The 21,587-nt window shown below is 45.7% G+C and overlaps 1 protein-coding gene across 1 annotated transcript in view; it reads left to right on the top strand.

Moving 5' to 3' along the window:
• The window catches only part of TLN2 (talin 2), a 453,366-nt gene extending 433,827 nt beyond the window's left edge, over positions 1 to 19,539 (top strand). Inside the window, exons 53-59 of the mRNA XM_053594602.1 lie at positions 934 to 1,039; positions 1,913 to 2,037; positions 11,647 to 11,772; positions 13,808 to 13,870; positions 13,958 to 14,140; positions 17,147 to 17,272; positions 18,682 to 19,539. Coding sequence (XP_053450577.1) covers positions 934 to 1,039; positions 1,913 to 2,037; positions 11,647 to 11,772; positions 13,808 to 13,870; positions 13,958 to 14,140; positions 17,147 to 17,272; positions 18,682 to 18,810 — 858 coding nt within the window. The 3' untranslated portion in view covers positions 18,811 to 19,539. The remainder of the gene's footprint in view (positions 1 to 933; positions 1,040 to 1,912; positions 2,038 to 11,646; positions 11,773 to 13,807; positions 13,871 to 13,957; positions 14,141 to 17,146; positions 17,273 to 18,681) is intronic.
• The last annotated feature ends 2,048 nt before the right edge of the window (positions 19,540 to 21,587 follow it).

A 21,587-nucleotide genomic window follows, 5' to 3' on the forward strand; every position in this document is an offset into this window, starting at 1 on the left:
AGGCAATAGGATCGCTTGAGCCCAAGAGTTTGAAGTTGCTGTGAGCTATGATGATGCCCTAGCACTCTACCCAGGGCCACAGGGTGAGACTCTATCTCAACAACAACAACAACAAAAAGTAACAGCAACCCCCCCCAAAAAATTAGAAAGGAACAGAATGGTGTACATCAGAATTTAAACCCATGGTGGAAGATGGTGAGGAGCTCTCATCCTATTTTCTTAGCTCCATTCTTGGATGAATTTAAGACAAAATCAGCTGGGCATGTCCTTTAGTTGGATTGATTTTGGCATTTCATAAATTCATGGCTTTTTTTTAATTCATAAAAAAAAAAAAAGCAAGACCCAATTTTAAAAACCTTTGAACTAGTTTAAAAAGAAGGTAAATCCTTAGGAACCGCCTCTTCCCACAGGAGAAATTAAAGTCAAACTCTGGAAATGTATTTTTTTTTTCCAGAAACGACCTTCCTGATCAGTTAGTGTTTGCTCACTTGGGCTTCTTGTCTCCAAGACCTGAGGGGGGCATGTGTTTCCTCTCATGCCCTGGCTGGCTTGAAGCCTGGGCCCTGATTGTCCACCCAGAACGTTCTTGCACTTTTGGGGTAATTTTCATGTGCTGGATGTATTTGTTTTATGTATAAATAAAGGACACACGAAGGTCCGAATGAAGGGCTTCATCTCCTTTACAGTCTGTGGGAGCTGTGTCAGAAGGGACCTCAGAGGTGCGCCTGGTTCCCAACTTGTCATTTCTCACGTGAAATGAGACTGAACCCCAGTGAGTCTTACGTGTTTTTCTCCAAGATTCTGAAATCACTTTGGACAGAGATGCAACTCACAACCAGGATGTCTGACTCCGGAGACGTGTCCCAGGAATAGTGTGCTTCCTGTCACAACAGTTCCACCTTCTTACACGTGTGACTTGTTCTTCACCCATAGGTTCTTCAGAAACCAACCCCGGAACTCAAACATCAGCTGGCTGCTTTCTCCAAGCGAGTGGCCGGCGCAGTGACGGAGCTCATCCAGGCAGCAGAGGCCATGAAGGGTAGGTCAGATTCTCCCCTGTCCTCACATCTTTCCACAAGGCACCCCTCTGAAGCTGGGCTAGTACTGTGAACGGAGCAGAGGAAAATCATGGCCCACGCAAGACCTTTGCTGGCAAATGCAGCCAGACAAAAGAATACAGGGAGGTACTTTCCTAAAGCAAACAGGTATGAGGTTAGATTTTAAAAGTCCCATCCTCCCTGCAGCCAGTCTTTTCTCTAGTCTTCATGTTAAGTACTTGTACTTAAATGGTATAATCCACCTAGAACAACTCACTTCCAGCAAGAGTCTCCCCACCTATTTTCATTCATCAGGGATATTTATTCCCATTCAAATAATACTTTATGAAAGTAGATATGATTTAGGAAACAGTGCTATCTGAGGATGATGTTTGCACATCTCTTCATGCTTTCATAGAAGCAGTCAGCTCATCAGGGAAAGTTTTTCTCACAGGTTTCCTTTCCTTTGAGTTGAGGTGAGTGTCCATCCCTCCAGTGTTCTGGGAGAAAAGAATGGCAAATCCCTGTGTGGTCTACAGACACCTGAGGACACGCATATTCCTGAGCTTTTAAGTTCAAAGTCAGAGTAAGGCTGAAAACTCGGTCTATCAGATCTTCATTTTTGAAGCTGCTGCTGCTGCTCCCGTGGTAGGACTGTATCCACTACTGACTTAGAGAGCAAGGATTAGCTCCCCCAAATTCCTATGTCCAGGGACCTTTGTGAGAGCTAGAGAGAAGGTCTTTTAGGACAGGGCAGGCAGTCGGCTCATGGGGCCCCCAAATGCAGATCCCACATATTGTTTGCTATTAAGGATTAAGCCAGTGCTCTGAGGTCCACAGCTACCGACAGTGATCTTCTTTTGGACCAATTTCAGGAACGGAGTGGGTGGATCCCGAAGACCCAACTGTCATTGCAGAAACAGAATTACTGGGGGCCGCAGCATCCATTGAGGCTGCTGCTAAGAAGTTAGAGCAACTGAAGCCAAGAGCAAAACCAAAAGTGAGTGTTCATCTGTGGCCTACTGTGTCCAACATCAGAAGGTATCTCAGCAGGCGGCTGAGAATGGAGCTGGGTGTTCTGTGCGGAGCCTGTCTCCCTCCCCAGGGTGCCTCGTACACAGAGAACATATTTTACCTGCCCAGCGCCTTTTTACAAAGTATGGGGGGAAAACCAGCGGGAGAGGCTTTCAAGTTAACCACACAGAAAAGTACCTCTGGATGTCCAGAGGAAGAATTGGGGCAATTACAGTCTTGATTTAGTTCTATTATATAAAGCAGGTGTTAGATGCTTCCTGGCAAAAGTTCCTGTTACAGGATGTGAGATTGTTGGCCTCCAATTTTCTGGTTTCCATTATGCTTTTACAGAGAAATAGCAGTGCTGAGAGTCAACAGAGGGCACTGCAATTCTCAGAGGCGCACCCATTTAAAGACTTTTTCAGTGTATGCTGGAGACTGGTTGGCTAGCAGGTTTTTTCCATCTATATTTGTAATCTAGATAAACGTTTAAAACTGAAGATCATGAGTATATGTTAGGAAACATAGCCATTTAGAAGAGAGAGATACTTTTAGATTGGGCAGTAGGGAGGTCACTTTCTAAATAAAAGGATGTCAAGATAGTGCTGTCTCCAGGGCAAAGCCCCTGTCTCCCTTCTTAAGCTGAAACCCCTCACCCCACCTTCCAAGGCTTTATCAGCAGCAGGAAGGTAGTGGAACCAGAGATGTTCCCTTTTTCTTTCTGTTCAAGTAAGTCCCTAGTAGTACCTATAACTCACCACCTTTCCAAAGACCCAAATAAACTCGGAAAGATTTTCTGATCCTTTCCTTAAAAAAAAAAACAAAAGGAATTTCCCCACCCCAGTTAGGGTGCCTAAGTTTCTACCTTTTTTAAAATGTGTGTGTATATATGTATGTGTGTGTGTATAAGAGTAAATATATATACTCTTTGATACGTACATGATCAAAGAGTAGAGTTTGAGCACAGAATATGCCAAATTGCCCAGAGGCATTCCTGGGCCACCATTGTGTGTCAAATATACCCAAGCACAAGCACTCGGGAGTCTATTATGCTTGGGAACAAACCTTCAGGTTTTTAGAACCAGTCTCCTAATGGTCCCTCCAGACTTGGTAAAGACATATCATCAGTTTCTCAAGATATAAGAGTTTTGGCTTCTGGTCTGGGAGTTTACCAGGGTTCTTCCTGCCAGCCTCTAACCAAATATTGTCAGAGTTTTTCTTACAAACTTAGAAGCTAAGTGTGAATGTTGGGACAACTCCATTTTCTGGTTGTGTCGTTTCTTCTTTGTAACTCAAGTTAATTGTGATCGGAAAATGTACGTTAAATGTAGGAATCAACCATTAACTAAGATTTAGAGGTTTGGTGCATAATTTGTTCCTTATCTAATGGCAAAGCCCTGTCAGTTGACGCTTTCCTCCTCCTGGGAAATGAGCCTGGTACTAATTGAGCATTACCATGTCACCATATCCTGAGAGCCCCCCTTCCAACTCCTCCCCTTTGCCTTTGTGCAGAGTCCTTCCAAGCTCTTGTCTGTCTCTGAGTCCTGGCTTCCCGCTATCCGGTCATTTATTTACTCCGTGATTCTTGATCGGAAAAACAAAATTACTAGCGTTCCTGCCCCACAGGATGGTTAGAACGATTGAGACTTTCTAAGAGCACAGTGCCTGACTTGCAGTAAGACTCAGTAAATGAGTCTGTACCACCTTTATGGTTGTCGTCATCACCAAAAACATGCTTTTAGGACTTTTATCCTAGGAGAATGCCTTCAATAAAAGTTACATCATAGTCCCCACAAGAAAAGAAAAGCAAAAAGCTCCCAGTGACGCAATGCCAAGCACATGCCAGGCAGTCGCTCATGTACTTTACCTGGATTAACTCATTTGATTCTTGCGAAAAGTCCTTCAGAATCAGAGTAACCAAAAGGCCGATTACCTTGCCGGGGTCAGGTCACCATGGCTGAGCTGAGAGGGATGCCTGTGAGCTCTGGGTGGCAATCTCAGTTCACACTAGTCCCCTTTTGCCCCCCACTGTCAGAGAAGGCTGGTCTAGTCCCACAAGGGCCATTTGGGATCTGCATGTGCCCGTTGAGTGATTAAGCCCACCTCCGGAAATGTTTCCTGAGGGGGAAATCCAGGCGGGGAAGACAACTGTGTGCACGTGAGAAGCTGGTGTCTTGCAGCCTTGTTGGTAGTATGGAGAAGTTGGATGTTACCCGAGTGTCTCCTTGAAGGAATATCGTGCTGCTGCTGAAAATATGGTTGCTGGGAATCTGTAGCGCAGGGGTTCTCAACCTTCCTAATGCCATGACCCTTTAGTTCCTCATGCTGTGGTGACCCCCAATCATAAAATTATTTTCGCTGCTAGTTCATAACTGTAATTTTGCTACTGCTACAAATCGTAATGTAAATATCTGATATGCAGGATGTATTTTCATTGTTCACAAAGGGGTCGCGAGCCACAGGTTGAGAACCGCTGTAGCATGAAGATGCTCCTGGTGTGATGTGGGGGCGGGGCAGGATGCAGAATTATGAACTCACTGTGCTTACAACTCCGAAAAAATACTTGCATGTGACAGCGATATGTAGGGAAAGCACAAGAATGATGATGGAATTGGAGTGACGGAGGAGTCTGTTTTAAAACTTAGTGACAACTGCTGAAGTGAGCAGTGAGGACTCCCTACACTACTCTAAGGTCATTTACAGTGAGAATGTTTACAGGAAAGCTGACGACTCCTTTAGTAAGGTCAAAGTTAACATAAATGATGACATGAATCCTTTATTTGTGAGTACCTACCTTAGGTCTCTCCCATCATTTCATGAAAGGTCTTGGGTACTTCTGGCATGTTTTATAAATGGCCTGAAGTCTTTCTCTGCCTGATGACCAGAGGTTCCCTCCACAGGGGTATTATCTAAATGTTTTGTTTAAGAAATCATCAACCCCACCATAGCTTTTGTGTCTGTCTAGGGGGGAATCCACTTTGTGATCATTTCTGCATGAAATAAAATATCTTCGTTGCCTTTATAAGGAATTGAATTTCCCCAGTTAAAAAAAACAGCAACAACAGTCTGACACCCAAATCGACCAGTCTTTTGGGGTTAATTGCTTCTCTCTATCCTCCCCCATAACCTTAAAAAAAAAAACAAAAAACCTCAAGATACTATAAATAAACAATTGCTATTACATCCCCAGCCCCTTACAAGCACACGTGCCCTCAGTGTGTAATGAGTATGTCTTCTTTCTGTAACTGGGGAGCATTTACACTGCTTTAAGGAATAGTTTGGGGGAGGGAGGTGATGATTTTGTTTAAATTGCTCTGCTCACCACATTCTCCAGTTGCCTGTTTTAACAGGAGAATGGTCCATGGTTTGTGACGATGATTCTGGTATATTCCCACCTCAGGCCCTTAAAATTTCAGTATCTCTTTTTACCCGGAGTTTCCCAGACAGGCACTACTGAATCCATTGTTCACTTAGGAAAATGGTGTAAGGGCAAAATGAGAATGTCGCTGAGTGCTGGTGCATGTGCTGACAGTATCGCTGGTGGCGCCGTTTTCACACCTGCAGACAGACCTGTGCTCCAAAGACAGGTATCGGAGTTGCTGCAATGGTGACCACCCCCTGCAGCTGTAACCTTCAATACGGTGCCTGTTCTCGAGCTGGGTCAAACTCGGATGCCTTTTCTGCAGGCCTCTGTGTGATATGTTTGATATATTAGGTTGTTATTTAATCCAACTATATATCAAACATATTCCTACAGTGTCTTGCCCTGTCTCCGGGGGTTCCTAACAAAGTTTATAAGGCAACAAGATAGAATATGTTAAAATCACAAGTAGATTTAGAAGACTGGACCACTCATTACAAATCATGATGTTATATTTCATTTCTTCTTGTGGCATTTGAGATCTGTTATCAGTATGACTAGATTAGTTATTATAGAAACAAATTAGGATTATTGATGTTTTGTAAGAGCTGGAGATATTCTTACAGCTCAGTTTTGTGCAGTGAAAGAATATACTGCGTGGAAAAAATGAAAAGTTCTAACCCATGTCTGTGACAAGGGATGAAGGTCAGGATTATAACCTCCAAACACATATAGATTTATATTTTAGCTCCTTTTTACCCTGATCTTCCATGTAAAAGTTATTCATTTTCATGATCAAGGTTTTAGCCAAAATTCAAGGGGCACAAATCAGTTACTCGTAACTTTCCTTACCACTTACAGCCGTACAACTGTATGGACGGTGAGTCACTGGGCTTCCTTCCAACCTTGGTTAAGACTAAATATATCTCTCAAAGATAATGTAATGTGGACCATATTCTGTCTGTTGAATTTCCTGTTATAGGTTAACTTGTCAGCAAAGGCTGATAATATTTAGAATAAACCGACAATCAGAAAGTAATTCCATAGCCTAATTGGAATTACTGAGACAGGAAGTTTGGGGTTATGATATAGAAAATACTTTTCTAGTATATGACAGCCACCTTGGGTTGTTTTGTGTGTGAGTTCATCCTGAGTTCTCTCAACAAAAGACTTTGTGAGCACCGTTTTCTGCAAAGAGAACTCCTGTGCTGGTAACCTAGTCTCCCAGAGGAGAAAAGGAGTACTCTTTTAATGAGCACTCCTGAGTATACTTAATGTATGCATCCCCCCAATGCAGGTTGGGAGCCAATGGTTTAAGCAGGTCAGTGTAGAAGTTTCCTCTGGCTATGTCTAGAATTCATCATCAAGTTGCTGACAGGTGAATGCATGGTGATGGGGTCACAGACAGCAGGAGGGAGACATGTGATGTTGGAGTCCTGGACTCTGGAGTTATAAAGGGGAATTGTCCATGTAAACCTTTTCCACTGAGAGAGGTCTATGTGCGTCTACAGGCACTCTGCGGGCAGGTTAGATGCTGCCCGGATCACTCCCACCTTCACACAGCAAGATACCTTGGTTTGGGTTTTGAGTTCAATTAAAGTTGTTTGACTAAAATGACAACTGGCCAGAAAAGAGATAGCAAGATATTATGAATAAAGAAAAACAGGCTGAGATGGTGACTCACACCTGTAATCCTAGCACTTTGAGAGGCCAAAGCAGGAGGATTGCTTGAGCCCTGGGGTTCAAGACCAGCCTGAGCAACCTAGCAAGACCCTGATTCTATAAAAAACAAGAAAAATTAGCCAGGTGTGGTGGCACATGCTTGTAGTCCCAGCTACTCAGGAGGCTGAGGCAGGAGGATCACTTGAGTCCAGGAGTGTGAGGCTTCAGTGAACTATGATGGCATCACTGCACTTTTGCCAGGGAGACAGAGTGAGATGACGTCTCAAAAAAAAGTTTTGAAAGGGTCTTCAGGTGAAGCCCATTTGTTTAAATTGATGTGATTTTCTTGTTCCTTTCGGTAATTTTGTCCTTGGCCAACTTGCCCTCCATGCTGGTTAATGCTGTGAATGGGAAAAGGCAGGCAGAGGCTCTGAGAGGAGGCAGTGCCGTCAGGGAGCTGTACGACTGGTTCTGGGCTTTGAGCTCTCAGGCCCAGTCCAGGAGATGTGCAGGGTGGATGTGAAAAGCAAACGTGTATGGAGAACTCAGCCAGTGCACATTGCCTGGGCAACCTCCCCCAGTGCAGACTGCAGGTCCTTTTCAGACCCTCCTTAGACATGGAGGAAAGAGCTTAAGTTCCAGCCGACTTACCTGATTAAATCTTTGAAGAGTTCTGTTCTCTTGTCTTTGTACTTCCTATGTACACATCCAGGAGCTCCCTCTTCCTTTTTTTGAGAGCATGACATAATCTGTAGGAATTATTATATCAAAAGAAACAGCAATTAAATGGTCATTTCAGTGGTATTACTTGTCATTTTAACAGCAGGAAACAGAGTAATAAAGCAATAGATAACTGTGGGAAAACTACTCCCAAGATACTGATCGTGCAAGCTTGAACCTTTTCCAGAGGGAGCCACACGCACGTGTGTTTATTCCACATCTGGATGCAGAGGGTGGTCCCTCCCCAGGCCCATGTACAACCCTCAGCTGGCAGTTTCTCTCTCTGTCTCCCACTTTGCCTGTTTCAGACCTCCCAGAGCTTTCCCTGAGACCTGGCGTGCTCGGCAGTTCCCGTTGTTCTAAGACGTTCATCTTTTTGCTAGAACAATTAAGGGTGGTAGTCCTAAAGCCAACCCATCCATTGGTCCTCCAGAAGAGAAGCTCATCTAGCTCTTATCTAGTGTGGTCTTTGGATACAGCCTAAGTCAAGGTGTCTCTCTGTTCAATACCAGAAGCAAGAAAGGGGAGACGTGGCTGGCTGCTCCACTCGGGTTTCCAACTGGCAGGAGAATGCCTCTCTCCTGCAGTTGGCCTTCATTTTTCCCTCAAGGTCATTTAAATTTTATGCAAATTGTTCACACTTCAAAATTTGTTTTAAGTTTCTGATACACTAACAACTTGGTTGTGTTTTTTGTTTGTTTTGTTTTTTTGAGACAGAGCCTCAAGCAGTCGCCCTGGGTAGAGTGCCGTGGCATCACAGCTCACAGCAACCTCAAACTCTTGGGCTTGAGCGATTCTCTTGCCTCAGCCTCCCAAGTAGCTGGGACTCCAGGTGCCCGCCACAACACTGGGCTATTTGTTGTTGCTGCTGTTGTTGCAGTTGTCGTTGTTTTAGCTGCCCTAGGCCAGGTTCAACCCTGTGTTCTGTGGGTCATGCCTGTAATCCTAACTCTTTGGGAGGCTGGGGCAGGTGAATTGCTTGAGGGAGACCAACCTGAGCAAGAGTGAGACCCCCATCTCTACTAAAAGTAGAAAAACTAGTCTGGCGTCATGACAGGCACTTGCAAGGCGAAGGCAAGAGGATATCTTGAGCCCAAGAGACCGAGGTTGGTGTGAGCTATGATGACACCAGGGCGCTCAACCCAGGGCAACAGAATGAGATTCTGTCTCAAAAAAAAGAGCTCCAGCCCCACCCATGGTCCTCTCAGTCTCCCCAAAGCCCCGGGAGATTTTTCTGTTAACAAACATGGCATTTCAGTTGTGACCTTTGTTTAGGAAAGTCCTTGGAAGAGCGAGCCCACCCTCTTTTTTTGCAGTCTGTTCTTCCTTCTCCCCCTCCCCGCCCCCACCCACCCCCAAATACGATTCTGCATGCTGGGTGGGGCACTTGGGCTTGGAGAGGTCCTGTTTTCTCTTAGAAGTTGTCTGATGTGAGGAAAGAAACGTAAAGTATCAGCACTTGCTTTCAGCAGGGGAGCTGGAGTAGGTCCGCAAAGGAAGGGACTCAGCAGACAGAAGGTGGGTCTTACCATGGGACTCTGCGCAGCTGCAGCATCTGAAAATCCACCCTCCGTCCCTGCTACCATCCCAGTCTGCTTTACTAAGGCTTTCTCAGGAAACTCTCTAGTACTTTCTCATCAGCACAAATGTGTCCCAGACATTAGGCTTTCTGCTGTGTCTTTTTTAAAGCATGGAGATATTATGGAGAGAAAAATCAAAAATCATCAAGGAGCACTCCAACAGTTGCCGTTATCAGAAAGACCTGTGGGTATCGAAAGTATTTCCAAATTGAATATCTATTTCAAATAGTTGTCTTATAAACAAATACATAAATAAATAAATACTCCCAGGCAGCAAATGATAGCGAGAGGCCCTTCAAATTAGTTGTAATGAGATGATTCTACCAGATCTATACCAAGGCTGAGTGCTTAATTTTTAAGGAAATTCTGTTGTTGCAAGTCTTAAAAATTGGGGAAATCAGAAATCTGATGGAATACTCCTGAGCAAGAGCTGGTCAGAAAGAAGAAAAAACACATAGGTTCTGCCCCAGAATTTCTGAAATGCTGCCATTGGTCTTCAGATCCACTAGATATGCATCAAAATTCCCTTTTTTATTTTCTTTTTCCTTTTCTTTTTGGAGACAGAGTCTTACTCACAGCAACCTCAAACTCTTGGGCTCTAGCAATCTTCTTGCCTCAGCCTCCCGAGTAGCTGGGACTTTGTAGGCTCTGGCCACCATGCCTGGCTGGTTTTTCTATTTTTCGTAGAGTTAGGGTCTCACTCTTGCTCAGGCGGTCTTGAACTCCTGAGCTCAAGCAATCCACCAGCCTCAGCCTCCCAGAGTGCTAGAATTTTTTGATAATGTAACCATATTATTAAACAATCAGATTGGCATCTCTTCATGGTTCAAGATGTGGCCATTAGGAATAGGGGTCAGGAGAATTGTGTCCATCCTCTCTGTATTGATCCATATTTCATACAAGACCCTTTGCAAGCTGGCTTTGAACCTCTGGCATGAAGTCATTTCTCATTGATGCCCTAAGGGGCGGCCTAGGCTGGTAAAGGTACATCATTCTGGAGTGGAAAAGATTTCCGTTTAGATTCTGCTTTGAATTCTTCACCTTGGGCCCAATATTCCACCTCCTTGAGGCTGAGTTTTCTCACTGTAAAAAGAGGATGAAGACAATTTCAGTATAGGATTTTTCCTGGCTTTGGTGAGCATTAAGTCAGCATATGTAGAAGTCCCTGACAAAGTGTTTGCCACATAGTCAACCCTGTTAAAAATGTATTGCTGTGGCACAATATTGTGAATGTACTTAATGCCGCTGAATTATACACTTAAAATTGGGTAAAAGGGTGAATTGTATGTTATATATATTTTGCCACATATCAGAGAAAAGTATTTCTATACCAGGCTATCATCTCCTAATGCCCGAAAGGTACTAGCCACAGCTTCAACATTCTGTGACCTAAGGGCAGCTTACCCAGCAGCTTATCCAGTTGGCTTAGAATGGAATATTAACGCAGGGGGCCTGGAGATCCCACCTGACTACCCCAAACTGCGATGCTCCATCCCCACCCCCACCCTTCAGCTTGGTCCCACCATCTTCATACTTGCTCCACTTCCTCAGAGCTTTTCTCCACCTTCCTGAATTTTCTTTGGTAACAAGGCATGTGGTGCTGGTGAATTGACATCAGAACCCGAATGGCCTGACATTCATGCAGTTGTGTCCAGTGCTCTTCCCAAGATGAAGCCATGCCTGGGGTGTCCAGGTGACTGAACAAACTCCACCTTGCTGTCATGATGCCTTGATTTCTTTTCCACCTCTGGGTGTTCTGTGGTTGGTATAGAACTTGATCTGTGTTCAGCCTTAGAAATGTCAGAGCTCTTTGGCTTTGATTTTTATTCAAGAACAATAAGACTTTTTTTTTAAAACTAACGGTCGTCTTTCCTTTCCTGTACCCATTTTGAGTCTTAAGCTCTGAAAGTGTGTGCTGCGATCTGTTCTTTTGATTTTGATTATTGATTATTTTGATTTTGGTTATTGATGTCGCTGAAACCATTTGAGTATATTTTATGCACAGTGAATTCATATTCCTTTAAGATCCTATTCTAGAAAAATAGTCTCAGAGTTTCCTTAAAATTTGTGTAGAATGTCAAGATAACAGGTTTTGCCTTGTGGAGTTGGGGGAGGGGGCAAATGGAAAGGCACCCTGACCGCTTAGGCCTGCCCTGGTGTCATTTGTGAGCAAAAGGCCGTAGGCAGATGGAGAGCCAGGTGACCAAGCAGGAAGTAGTCTGGGCCTTGGTGAACATGAATTGAATGTGATACTGTTTTCTTTTGGTTATAGCAAGCAGATGAGACCCTGGATTTTGAGGAACAGATTTTGGAAGCTGCTAAATCCATTGCTGCTGCCACAAGTGCCCTGGTCAAATCAGCCTCAGCAGCCCAGAGGGAGCTGGTAGCCCAAGGAAAGGTGGGTAAAGCCACGAGCCAAGTGGCGAGATGCTGACATAGGGAGAACCTTCGAGGGCCAAGGAAACGTATGCCGTCCCCTCCTCCCTGAGGCTGGCCTTTGCCCTGACCTGAAGACTCTGTTTGCTTAAACTTGCCCAGCAGAATAAAAGGTTTAGCTTCCAGGCCTCTCAGATGTTTCTTGTTAAGGAAAGCCTCCCATTCCAGGCAGTGATCGGGACCTGGATGAGACTTCATATTTCCACTCTACATCAGACTATTTATTAAAAGATGTAAACTGTCTTAGTTTCCCGGTAGATGCTCTTTGAGCGTCACAGTCAGAGGCTTTGTTTGTATTAACACTTTCCAACTCCAAGTGGCTGTTTGTTTTTAGGACTGATGAGCTGAACGCTTTCCAGTTTTGTAGTGAGCACTTTCCTGAACCTGTTGGTCAGAAGGCTGGTATGGTCGTAAATCTGAGATTTCTGTAATCTACTTCATCTCCAGTCACCTCTTCCATCTACGTTAGCATAAAAGCGTAGCTTTTTTAAAATGATTCAGCTGGCTAATAGTACATTACTAATTCTGGGTATGGAACAATCTTCCATCTTAAAATAGTTCTCATGTCCTTTTATTACAAACCATGGTCTGCAGAGAGCCTCTACAGAAACCTGTCCAGTTATGGGTTTGGAAATTTGGCCACCATATTTATCAGTCACTTTTGTTTGATATTAGAAGGTCTTTGATGCTAGTGCACGATAGAGGGACATGATGTGTCTTGGCCTAAGAACTTGTAGTATAGACCGGAAGTTATGCCCGACCAGTGGCTATACATCTTCCTCCTGGAAGTGTCTTGTGAGCATAGCCTTAGGTCACTTCTCTGTCTCATTCCAGTCCATATACTTTGACTCTTCCTTTTAAAGCATCCTATGGTCTCTAACTCCGTACTGCCTTTGTTCATCTCCCCACTCGGCACACGAGCTGACTTTCTATCTTCTCATCTTCATGCTTCTAGATGAGAATAAGAAGGCAGCAGAATGCTGACCTTGTCATGTGTACTCACCAAGTTCTTGTTGACTGATCAGCATACCATGACCACAAATCAATCATGGAACAGAATATCCTACCTAAAATTCCAATTTCAGCAGTTATGAAGGGCAGAGTGTGCATCAGACATGTTGCTAGATTAACTAGAGAATCTGACTTGGAATATGGTAGAGTCCCTGCCTGTCTTCCAAAGAACTTAGATGCTCTAGCAGTCTAAGTAGGTAAAGAGGTTCAGCTGGACTTGGGTGAGTTACAGGATTATATGCAGGACCTTGGGGTTTTATCTGCTGTTCAATAAGCCCTGGTATGGTGCCTGTAATTGTTGACAGATCTTCGATTTCATGTTCAAACTGAGATATTCATCTCTTACCTTGCCAGGCATGTCCCACCAGCATAAAGGTATCTCCTCCTTTCAGATCCGGACAGAAAATGTTTCATTTTTTGCCTTGATTTCTAAGTCGAAACAGAGATCCATTTTACTTCCAGCCTCTTATTTCTCTTCCCACCCCTGACAAAATGGTCTGTATTCCTATAAGACAAGGGTATGTCCTCAATTGCAGGGAGGGAGATGGACCACCCTTTTTTAAACATTCTCTACCAGAGACTCACAGCGTGGCTTTCAGGGTCAATAATCAGGAGTGATTTAAGATTCCCTTGACTCTTGAAGGAGGTGGCCTAGTGGCTCCCATGTTTGAAATGGAGAGAGGTCAGCAGAGGAAGGGGCTTATAAAGACAAGCCCCAAACCATTGTTCCTGAACTGTTTCCCAGAAACACAGCACCTGGCAGCTAAGGGGAGCTGTTCTAAGCATTTCTCATTCTAGCCCAGGTGGACACCAGCCAGGATGTGCTATGCCAAGGTCCTCTGTGAGAAAGGGTTGCTCCATTCTCAGGCCGGTGCTTTTGGAGGAGTCATCACTGTCAGTCTCTATCTAGGGCAAGGCAGAGCTGAGGGGCTGTGGGTCACCTGGGCTGCTGCCCTCATTGCCGACTTCTTGATTCCACTCTCTAGGTGGGCTCCATCCCTGCCAATGCTGCAGATGACGGACAGTGGTCACAGGGGCTGATTTCTGCCGTGAGTCACCTTCTCCTTCCCATTTGCTTTTTCGATCCCCTGTGGGAGGTTTGGGCCTTAGGTCACTTCTCTGTTGACTGTCTCCAGGCCCGGATGGTGGCGGCTGCAACCAGCAGCCTCTGTGAGGCAGCCAATGCCTCCGTTCAGGGACATGCCAGTGAGGAGAAGCTCATCTCATCTGCCAAGCAGGTTGCCGCTTCCACGGCTCAGCTGCTTGTGGCCTGCAAGGTGAAGGCCGACCAGGATTCAGAGGCCATGAGGCGGCTACAGGTAATGGTCACTGATGCTGGTGGGAAAATACTCCTGTTGGAGCGGGTAAGTGTCAGCAAAGGGCACAGCCTCCTTCCTTGGCATGATGCACCAGGCCTTCCATCAGCCACCTCTGTCCTGCATCCCAGCTCATCCTCTACCACGTGTGTCCATGCACCATTCACCTGCTGCCCCACCGAGCTGACATCTGCCGTGTGTACCTCTGGTCTCATGCCTTGAGGTCCCCATTTACCTAGAATGTCCCGGCCCTCTTCCTCCTCACCAGCCCAGCCTGGTAGACTCCCACTTGTCCTTCGTGACTCATCTGCAAAGTCATCCTTTCCGAGAGTCCTCCCTGACTCCAGCCTTGAGCAACCCGTTCCTCCTCAGCCCCACAGCAGTTCCTGACCAGACCACTCTAGGGTTCCCAGCACCTGGAACCACCACGTTTATTTTGATGTCTGCCTGTGGCAAGACTGTGAGCTGCCTAGGTGCAGGTGCCACACTTCATCTGTGTGTCTCTCACACCCACCATGACGCCTCCACCCGTGTTTGCAACAAAGGAAGTGAAAGGACAGAGGGATTTATATGAGACTGTCACCAAGGTATCGCAGAGCCCAAAGGACTTGTTAGGAAGGTGACATCAACCCTTCCAAGTGTATACACATCTTCCTGATTATTTTCATTATAAAACAGTTTTAAACACAATGGAAGAAATGTTTGAATAAATACATCCCATGGCTTAAACATCTTCACCCATCAAGTGCTATCATTGTTATCTGTTCCTGTTTTTATCTATATGCAGCATAATTTTGTCTAGTTGTAACCATAGCAAGATACATTTTTGCTTACTTTTCACTTAATATTTTATCATGCATATTTTTTTCCTTGATGACAAGGTTTCATTAATTTCTCTCTGCAAAGCTAACTGGTCCATTATTCATGAATTTCAGTTTTAATGATTGCATGATATTGTATCAACTGATTATGCCAGAATTTCAGTATACTTTGGACATTTTCCTATTTCTAGATTTTTATTATAAATGTTATAATGCAGATTGCTAAAAATATCTGTTTATATAAGTAATGAAGAAAATTACAAATGGCAGAAATGTTTGGACAGTGCTGCCAAAACTCATGTTTTATTTTGAAAGGCCTAAAGTGTATTTCCATTGTCTGGCCCCCCTGAGTCTCTCTCCCTAACCCACTTTCCTCACCTTCATTTGACCCCTGGGATAAACTCCGGGGAAAATTGAGGAGCTACACATTAGTGAAACTCCTGGATTAGAAGGGACAATTGTGAGGAAAACATCCTGAATTAAGAGAGACCTGGGTTCGTATCCTGTTTTTGCCATGTGTTAGGTACATGACCTTATGTCAATCACTCAAAACTGTGCAGGCTTTAATAGCTTCATCTGTAAAATGGGAATAGAGATACTGTCAGGGGCTCTTATGAGGGTCCAATAAGGTAACAGATGTGGAAGTGCTTTTTTAAGTCGCGCGGGTTTACACAGGTACAACGCAGCATCCCTCTGGTGTCGTCCTTACTGAACACCTGGCTGCTGCGGTGTTACGTCTCAACTCCTTAAAAATCAGATCCCAGCACTGAAACGTACTGGCTAAGGATCATAGGTCCTTAACCTCAGTTTTCACATCAGAAAAGTAGGCTGTTAATTTCTGACCTTATAAGCCCTTAGGCAAATAAGCATGATGACTACATGTAAATACTGATTGGCTTCCCCTTCCCTTTTTTTTTGATACAGAGTTTCTCTCTGTCACCCTTGGTAGACTACTGTGGCATCATCATAGCTTATAACAACCTCAAACACCTGGGCAAAAGTAATCCTTTTGCCTCAGCCTCCTGAGTATCTGGGACTACAGTGTGCCACAATGCCTGGCTAATTTTTCAATTTTTGATAGAAACAAGGTCTTGCTCTTGCTCAGGCTGGTCTCGAACTCCTGAGCTCAGGCAATCCACCTGCTCGGCCTCCCAGCGTGCTAGGGTTAGAGGCATGAGCCCTGGTGCCCGGCCTCCCTTCCCTTCTTGTCCAATCCCTCACAGTCCCCCTTGGTCACTTTAGATAACCAGCAGATAGGCCAGTTAACTTTGGGAAGAACTCTCACCTTTCTGGTGGCTAAACCTCAAGCACAAACCCTGTACTCTGAAAGAGTCTGGACAAGGAACACAAGAGGTTTAATGAAGACTTAACCACCTTTAGAAGAAAATTCTAAACCTCAGCTAGCAGAGAATAAATCCCCAGGGCCACACTTTGTGATAGCCCTCAAATGACAATCTAGACTTCACCTGGAAAGCGTTTCTTTACTGGTCTCTACCATTTGCCCCATCGTGGAGCCTGCAGCCTAAAGCTGCGACTCGAAAAGTACATCTGTGAAGGCCCAGTTACCGTGAAGCTCCCAGCCCTTCCACACGGGGTAGATGTGCTATCCCTTGTGCTCTCATAACCCCTCGTTCCCTCCAAAAGCCTTCAGGGAGCACCAAGTCCAGGCAGCCACTGTGCCAGGCGGGTGCTAGGGGGTACAAAGATTCAGATTCCCACCCTCAGAATGTTCACTGTCCCAGAGGGAGTAAGAGAAGGGTGTGGGAGGGCCCAGGCGGACAGGAGAAAGTAGTGTCTGAGCCAGCCCTCAAGCGTGCGCTAAATTGGATGGGGGCAGAGCGAGGCAGTTTCCTAGGAGGCAACCCTTGAGCCTAGTTCGGGTAGCACACTCACATCGCCGCAGTCATTTACTTACATGACTGTAATTCCCCTCAAAAGCCCGTGTTCCTCAGGGGCCAGGATCTGTGTCTCATTATGAGAATGACCCGTAGTTAGGTAGGTGCCAGTGCTGGTAGAATCAATGGGTGGACAGATGAATGGACAAACAGATGGACACTTGCTGTCATGAGAGAACTTCTGTGTTAGAACTGGATGATCAGTTGACTCCTATACTGCATCTTCATGTCTGTTCTCGCCAGTCCCAACAACTGTTTCTAATGATAGAATGTGTGTTTTGTTCACTCTCCAGGCAGCAGGAAATGCTGTGAAAAGAGCCTCAGACAATCTTGTTCGCGCAGCCCAGAAGGCAGCATTTGGCAAAGCTGATGATGATGATGTCGTAGTGAAAACAAAGTTTGTGGGGGGCATTGCCCAGGTTTGTTATTAAATCCAAAACAGTATTCACTCCCAAGATGGGTACTGTGTTAGAACAGAGACACAAAATGACAGTGACTTAAACAAAATGAACGTTTATATCTCCCTCGTGTAACAGTCTGAGTGAAGGCAGGCTTGGGAGAGTATGGTGTCTCCTTCATGGCTAAGACCCAGGCTCCATCTGCCTTATTATTCCACCATCCCTGAGACATTGCCCTTGGTCACTTGGTCCAAGATGGCTCGGTAACCACCTCAGCTTTCCATCTAGCAGGAAGAGGGAAAAGAAGGGAGGGCCTGACCCTGATGTCCCACACCTCACTTCCTTCACGGCCAACGTAGCTGCACAGGAGGAGTAGCTGCACTCTTCTTGGAGTAGCGTATGCCTCGCTAAAAATCAAAGATTCTATTACGGAAAAAATAGAAGAACAAAAGATGGAGGGTGGCAATATTATAACTTAAATAAAATGATGCATTTGAAGCACCTGCCACTCCAGACATGTGGCCTTGTGGAGAGAATGAACGCCTACCCTCTCCCTGGACTTCTAGAAGAGTAAGGGGAGGGAGGGAGGAGGAACCTCCGGGTAATGGGGCTTGCAATTTTTGATGTGTGTGAGTTTCCTATCCTGGATACATGCTGGTGTCTTATCAGCACCAGGAACATTCCCCAGGCCTTCTTAGCTCTTTCTGACCCCCTCCTGTGTTGGGCTGTACACTGGATGTATTTTCACCAGAATGTGTTCCTTAATACAAAGGGTCTCTGATTAAGTATGGGAAACACTGCACTTAATACCCCCACCTTGATAGCAGTGCTCATTAGCCTAGAAAAAGCTCTGAGAAAGCCCCTGGGAAGGAGTCTAACTTGGAGGGGTCTAACGTGGCTTTCTTGACAGACTTCCCCTTTTCACACAATACCTGTTAGCTAGTATTCCTCAGATCAGGCCTTCAGAGCATGAACTAGATGTAGGCCGTCCCGTGGTTAAGGCACCGGCTTCAGCTTTAAGCACACCTCGGCCAGGTCTCCTTCACTGGCTGGGTGCGAACAAACCCGTTTCTCAGCTTCAGACTCCTTATTGAAAAAGGAGGCCTTTAATAGGGTGTATGTCACAGTGTTGACACGAAGGGGACGGGACAACCCATGTGAAGGGCTACACCAGCGCCTGCTACATAGTGGGAGTGCGGTTGATGTTTGGTGGTAAATCAGTGGCCCAGAGGCAGTTTGTTTTCTTGGGTCAGCTGGGTCATTAGTCTCAAAACCCAAACTATGCCAAGGAGGCTGGTCTCCGGGGCAAGGGTGCTGAATCCGGTACGCTGCTGTGTCACACTGTACCAGAGCTGATGGGGACACATGACACACGCAGGGGGGTTTCCTAGGAAGTTTCAGATCCATCCGGTTTGTTGCTTTCCTTCTAGATCATTGCTGCACAGGAAGAGATGCTAAAGAAGGAACGAGAACTGGAAGAAGCAAGGAAAAAACTGGCTCAGATCCGCCAGCAGCAGTATAAATTCTTACCCACAGAGCTGAGGGAGGATGAGGGCTAAGCCAAGATGGCGAGCCCCAGGGGCCGGCTCTGCCTGAACTGGACAGCAGTGCTCCTGAGAGGCTGGGCACTGGCCCCGGGGGCAAGCCCGGGGCCCCGAGCACCTGTTCTCACATCTCTGTCCCGTGGCTCCAGCTGCATGATGTGATGTTTCACGGTACAGTGTCCCACCCACAGCTCCTCCGCCGCCTCCCCTGATGCCTCACCATGTCTCAGGAGAGAGGGGCACCTGTTTCATGGACTGTTACCAAAAACGAGAAGTCAGTATTACGTCGTTCTCAGACACTTTTGCTTTTGTGTCTAGGCCGTCTCTAGGCCTACTCCTGGGCCACTTTGTGAAATCGTAATAGGTAAAAAATAATGGCTGGAGGAAGTCGTGGATATCATAAATCTTCACAGGTATTCTCTTCCTCTCAGGAGAAGATGGAAGTTGGCGTTGGGCGTGGTTCATAAAAGACAGCAAAACAAGCTGGTGTGGACTCTGGAAGGGTGGCTGAGGCCCTCCTTCCGCATCTGGAGCGCTGGCTCACCCAGGGACTGCAGAATTCCTGCCCCGGTCTGCACGCTTTCTTGCCCCAGTGTGTAAGCTCCTTGTACAATCTAGACCCTTGTATTCTGTGGCCCAGAAAATCAAACAATTATTTTTTTCCTCCGTAATCCAAAGGGCAGAGTTGTGGGAGGCTGTCAGGTGTGGTGAGCGGGGGCTATAATAAAATCTGTGGGCTCCTTATTCTGCAGAAGCTGTTTCAGTTCATAGAGATTCATCCACCCAAAGCCATGTCTCCCAGATGACAGTCAGGGCAACACCCCCCACTCCCCTCTGAAGTGTTCAGGGCGGGGATGCGGCTGGAGTAAAGAACTTCCGCAGTGACTCATCTTCGGGTCCCACATCCATTTCTCTGCTCTCAAAAGGTCAGAATTCAGGATTGGAAGACATCTGTTTAAAAATCGGTCACCCGTCTTCCATCCCAAGATGATTTTTTTCTGTCTTAATAACTCTAAAATCTAGATGCATCCTAAAATCAATGTGGACCTTTAACAAGGTAGTTTTACTTATTATCACGTAAGTGAAGACATTTGCATTTTCAGAGTCGTCCTTCTGGGTGCCACATTTCCAGGGTGTCATGTTTTTTCCCCCTTTCCTTTCAGAGACTTCTTCCTGAAAAGGCCATTTTTAAGACCTTGAATTTACCTTCAATCTGAGCCTTTACCCAAGACAGTACCTGAAAGACGAGTGACTTGTGGGATACTTATTAATGCCAAGGCACAGGAGTCTTTAAAAAAAAAAAAAATACATGAAGGGAAGACAAGAGTTAATGGAGGTACATGGTTTCCAAAACTGCCAAGTGGTCAAGGCCATCATCTTCCACTTCTCTGTAGTGGTCACGATATCCCATCTTGAGTTTCATCCACTATCCCTTCAAAATTCCACCCAGGGGGAAAGGTCGGTGTTGTGGTTCTCAAAAGGCATCACCTTTAGACCTCTGCCTGATGAGTTTGTCTCAGCGGACCCTAGCCCGTGTCATGGTTTTGAAATATATCATTAAACTTTTGGCAGATTCCCACATAATCGTAAGTGCTACACATATGCGATTTGTTTCCAGGGTAAAGTTAGAGAAAATACAGCGTGAATCAAAAGCAAGTGGAGAGAGTGTGTGGGGAGGGAAGATACATGGGTACCAATTCTAAAGCGGAGGGGAGCGGCTGGAGCCCTCCTGGCCTCTCCAGGAAGAACACTCAAACTCTTGGCTCGCCCTCTTGGAGTGGAGCTCATAGAATTCATGCCTGCTATGCGGGACACTGAGGATGGGCCTGGGGTGCTTGCTGAGACTCTTTAAAAAAGAGTCAGACCCAAAGGCTCATTGTCAAGGTGTACCGATGTCTCATATACCAGAACCCTGGACAGCCCTTCTACAGCCCAGCCTACCCCTCTGTTTTTTATGCAGTGCCCAGGGCAGCTGCCCCTGTCCCCTGCTACATCCTGTCCTCCCAGGAGCAAGGCAGGGGCAGGTATTGAGTTCTTCATTCCTGCCTCATAGTCACTTAAAACCTCTACTGCATTTGATAGCAGAAAAACCTCCAGAGACGAACCAAAGGGAAAGGCCTGTCCTTCATGCTTTGAAAAAAACAGGCACAGAAGAAAGTATTTTTGTAGGACCTATATGAAGACCCTCCTGTCTTGAGTTTTCCACTGCTAGGAACTTTGGTGTCTAGGCATCGCCTGGTGTGGTCCTGGTTTTTCACCTGGCCCTTCCATGTCCTGCGTGTGTGCATACCAATAGCTTCGTGGCCAGCCTGGTCTTATTTCATAAAATGGCAAAAGGCAATTCTTTGGGCATTATTTAAATAAGCACAACTGCAGATGTTCCTGGGTGGCATTGAGGGGGGGCTTTCCCTTCTTCAAAGGGAAATAATGTAGGTTCAATTTGAATTTGGGGGTGTGGACTTTAATTTCGAAGGATCTAGTAAGAGGATGGTTGCAGGGGAAAATGGTCCCAGGTCTGGATCATAGAAATGCCTCTCTCTGTGTGTGAAGGGGGAGCAGGTGTGTGGATTTTTGTCCCTTCTCTCCTTCCTCTGCCCCACAAGGACTAACACTGGACTTTGAATCCTTGGGCTGATCTTTCTCCTGAGAAATCACTATTTCTGATAATCAAAAGAAGCGGCTAAACTGGATTTCGGAACTGCCCAGTGTTTGGAGAATTCGGATTTTGCTTCATCCGGCCTTGCAGAAGTCTTTGAATAAGAATGCTAAGGCCGTGTTTGGCTCAGCAAATA

The sequence above is a fragment of the Nycticebus coucang genome, chromosome 6 (genome assembly GCF_027406575.1).
Source record: "Nycticebus coucang isolate mNycCou1 chromosome 6, mNycCou1.pri, whole genome shotgun sequence".
Taxonomy (NCBI): domain Eukaryota; kingdom Metazoa; phylum Chordata; class Mammalia; order Primates; family Lorisidae; genus Nycticebus; species Nycticebus coucang.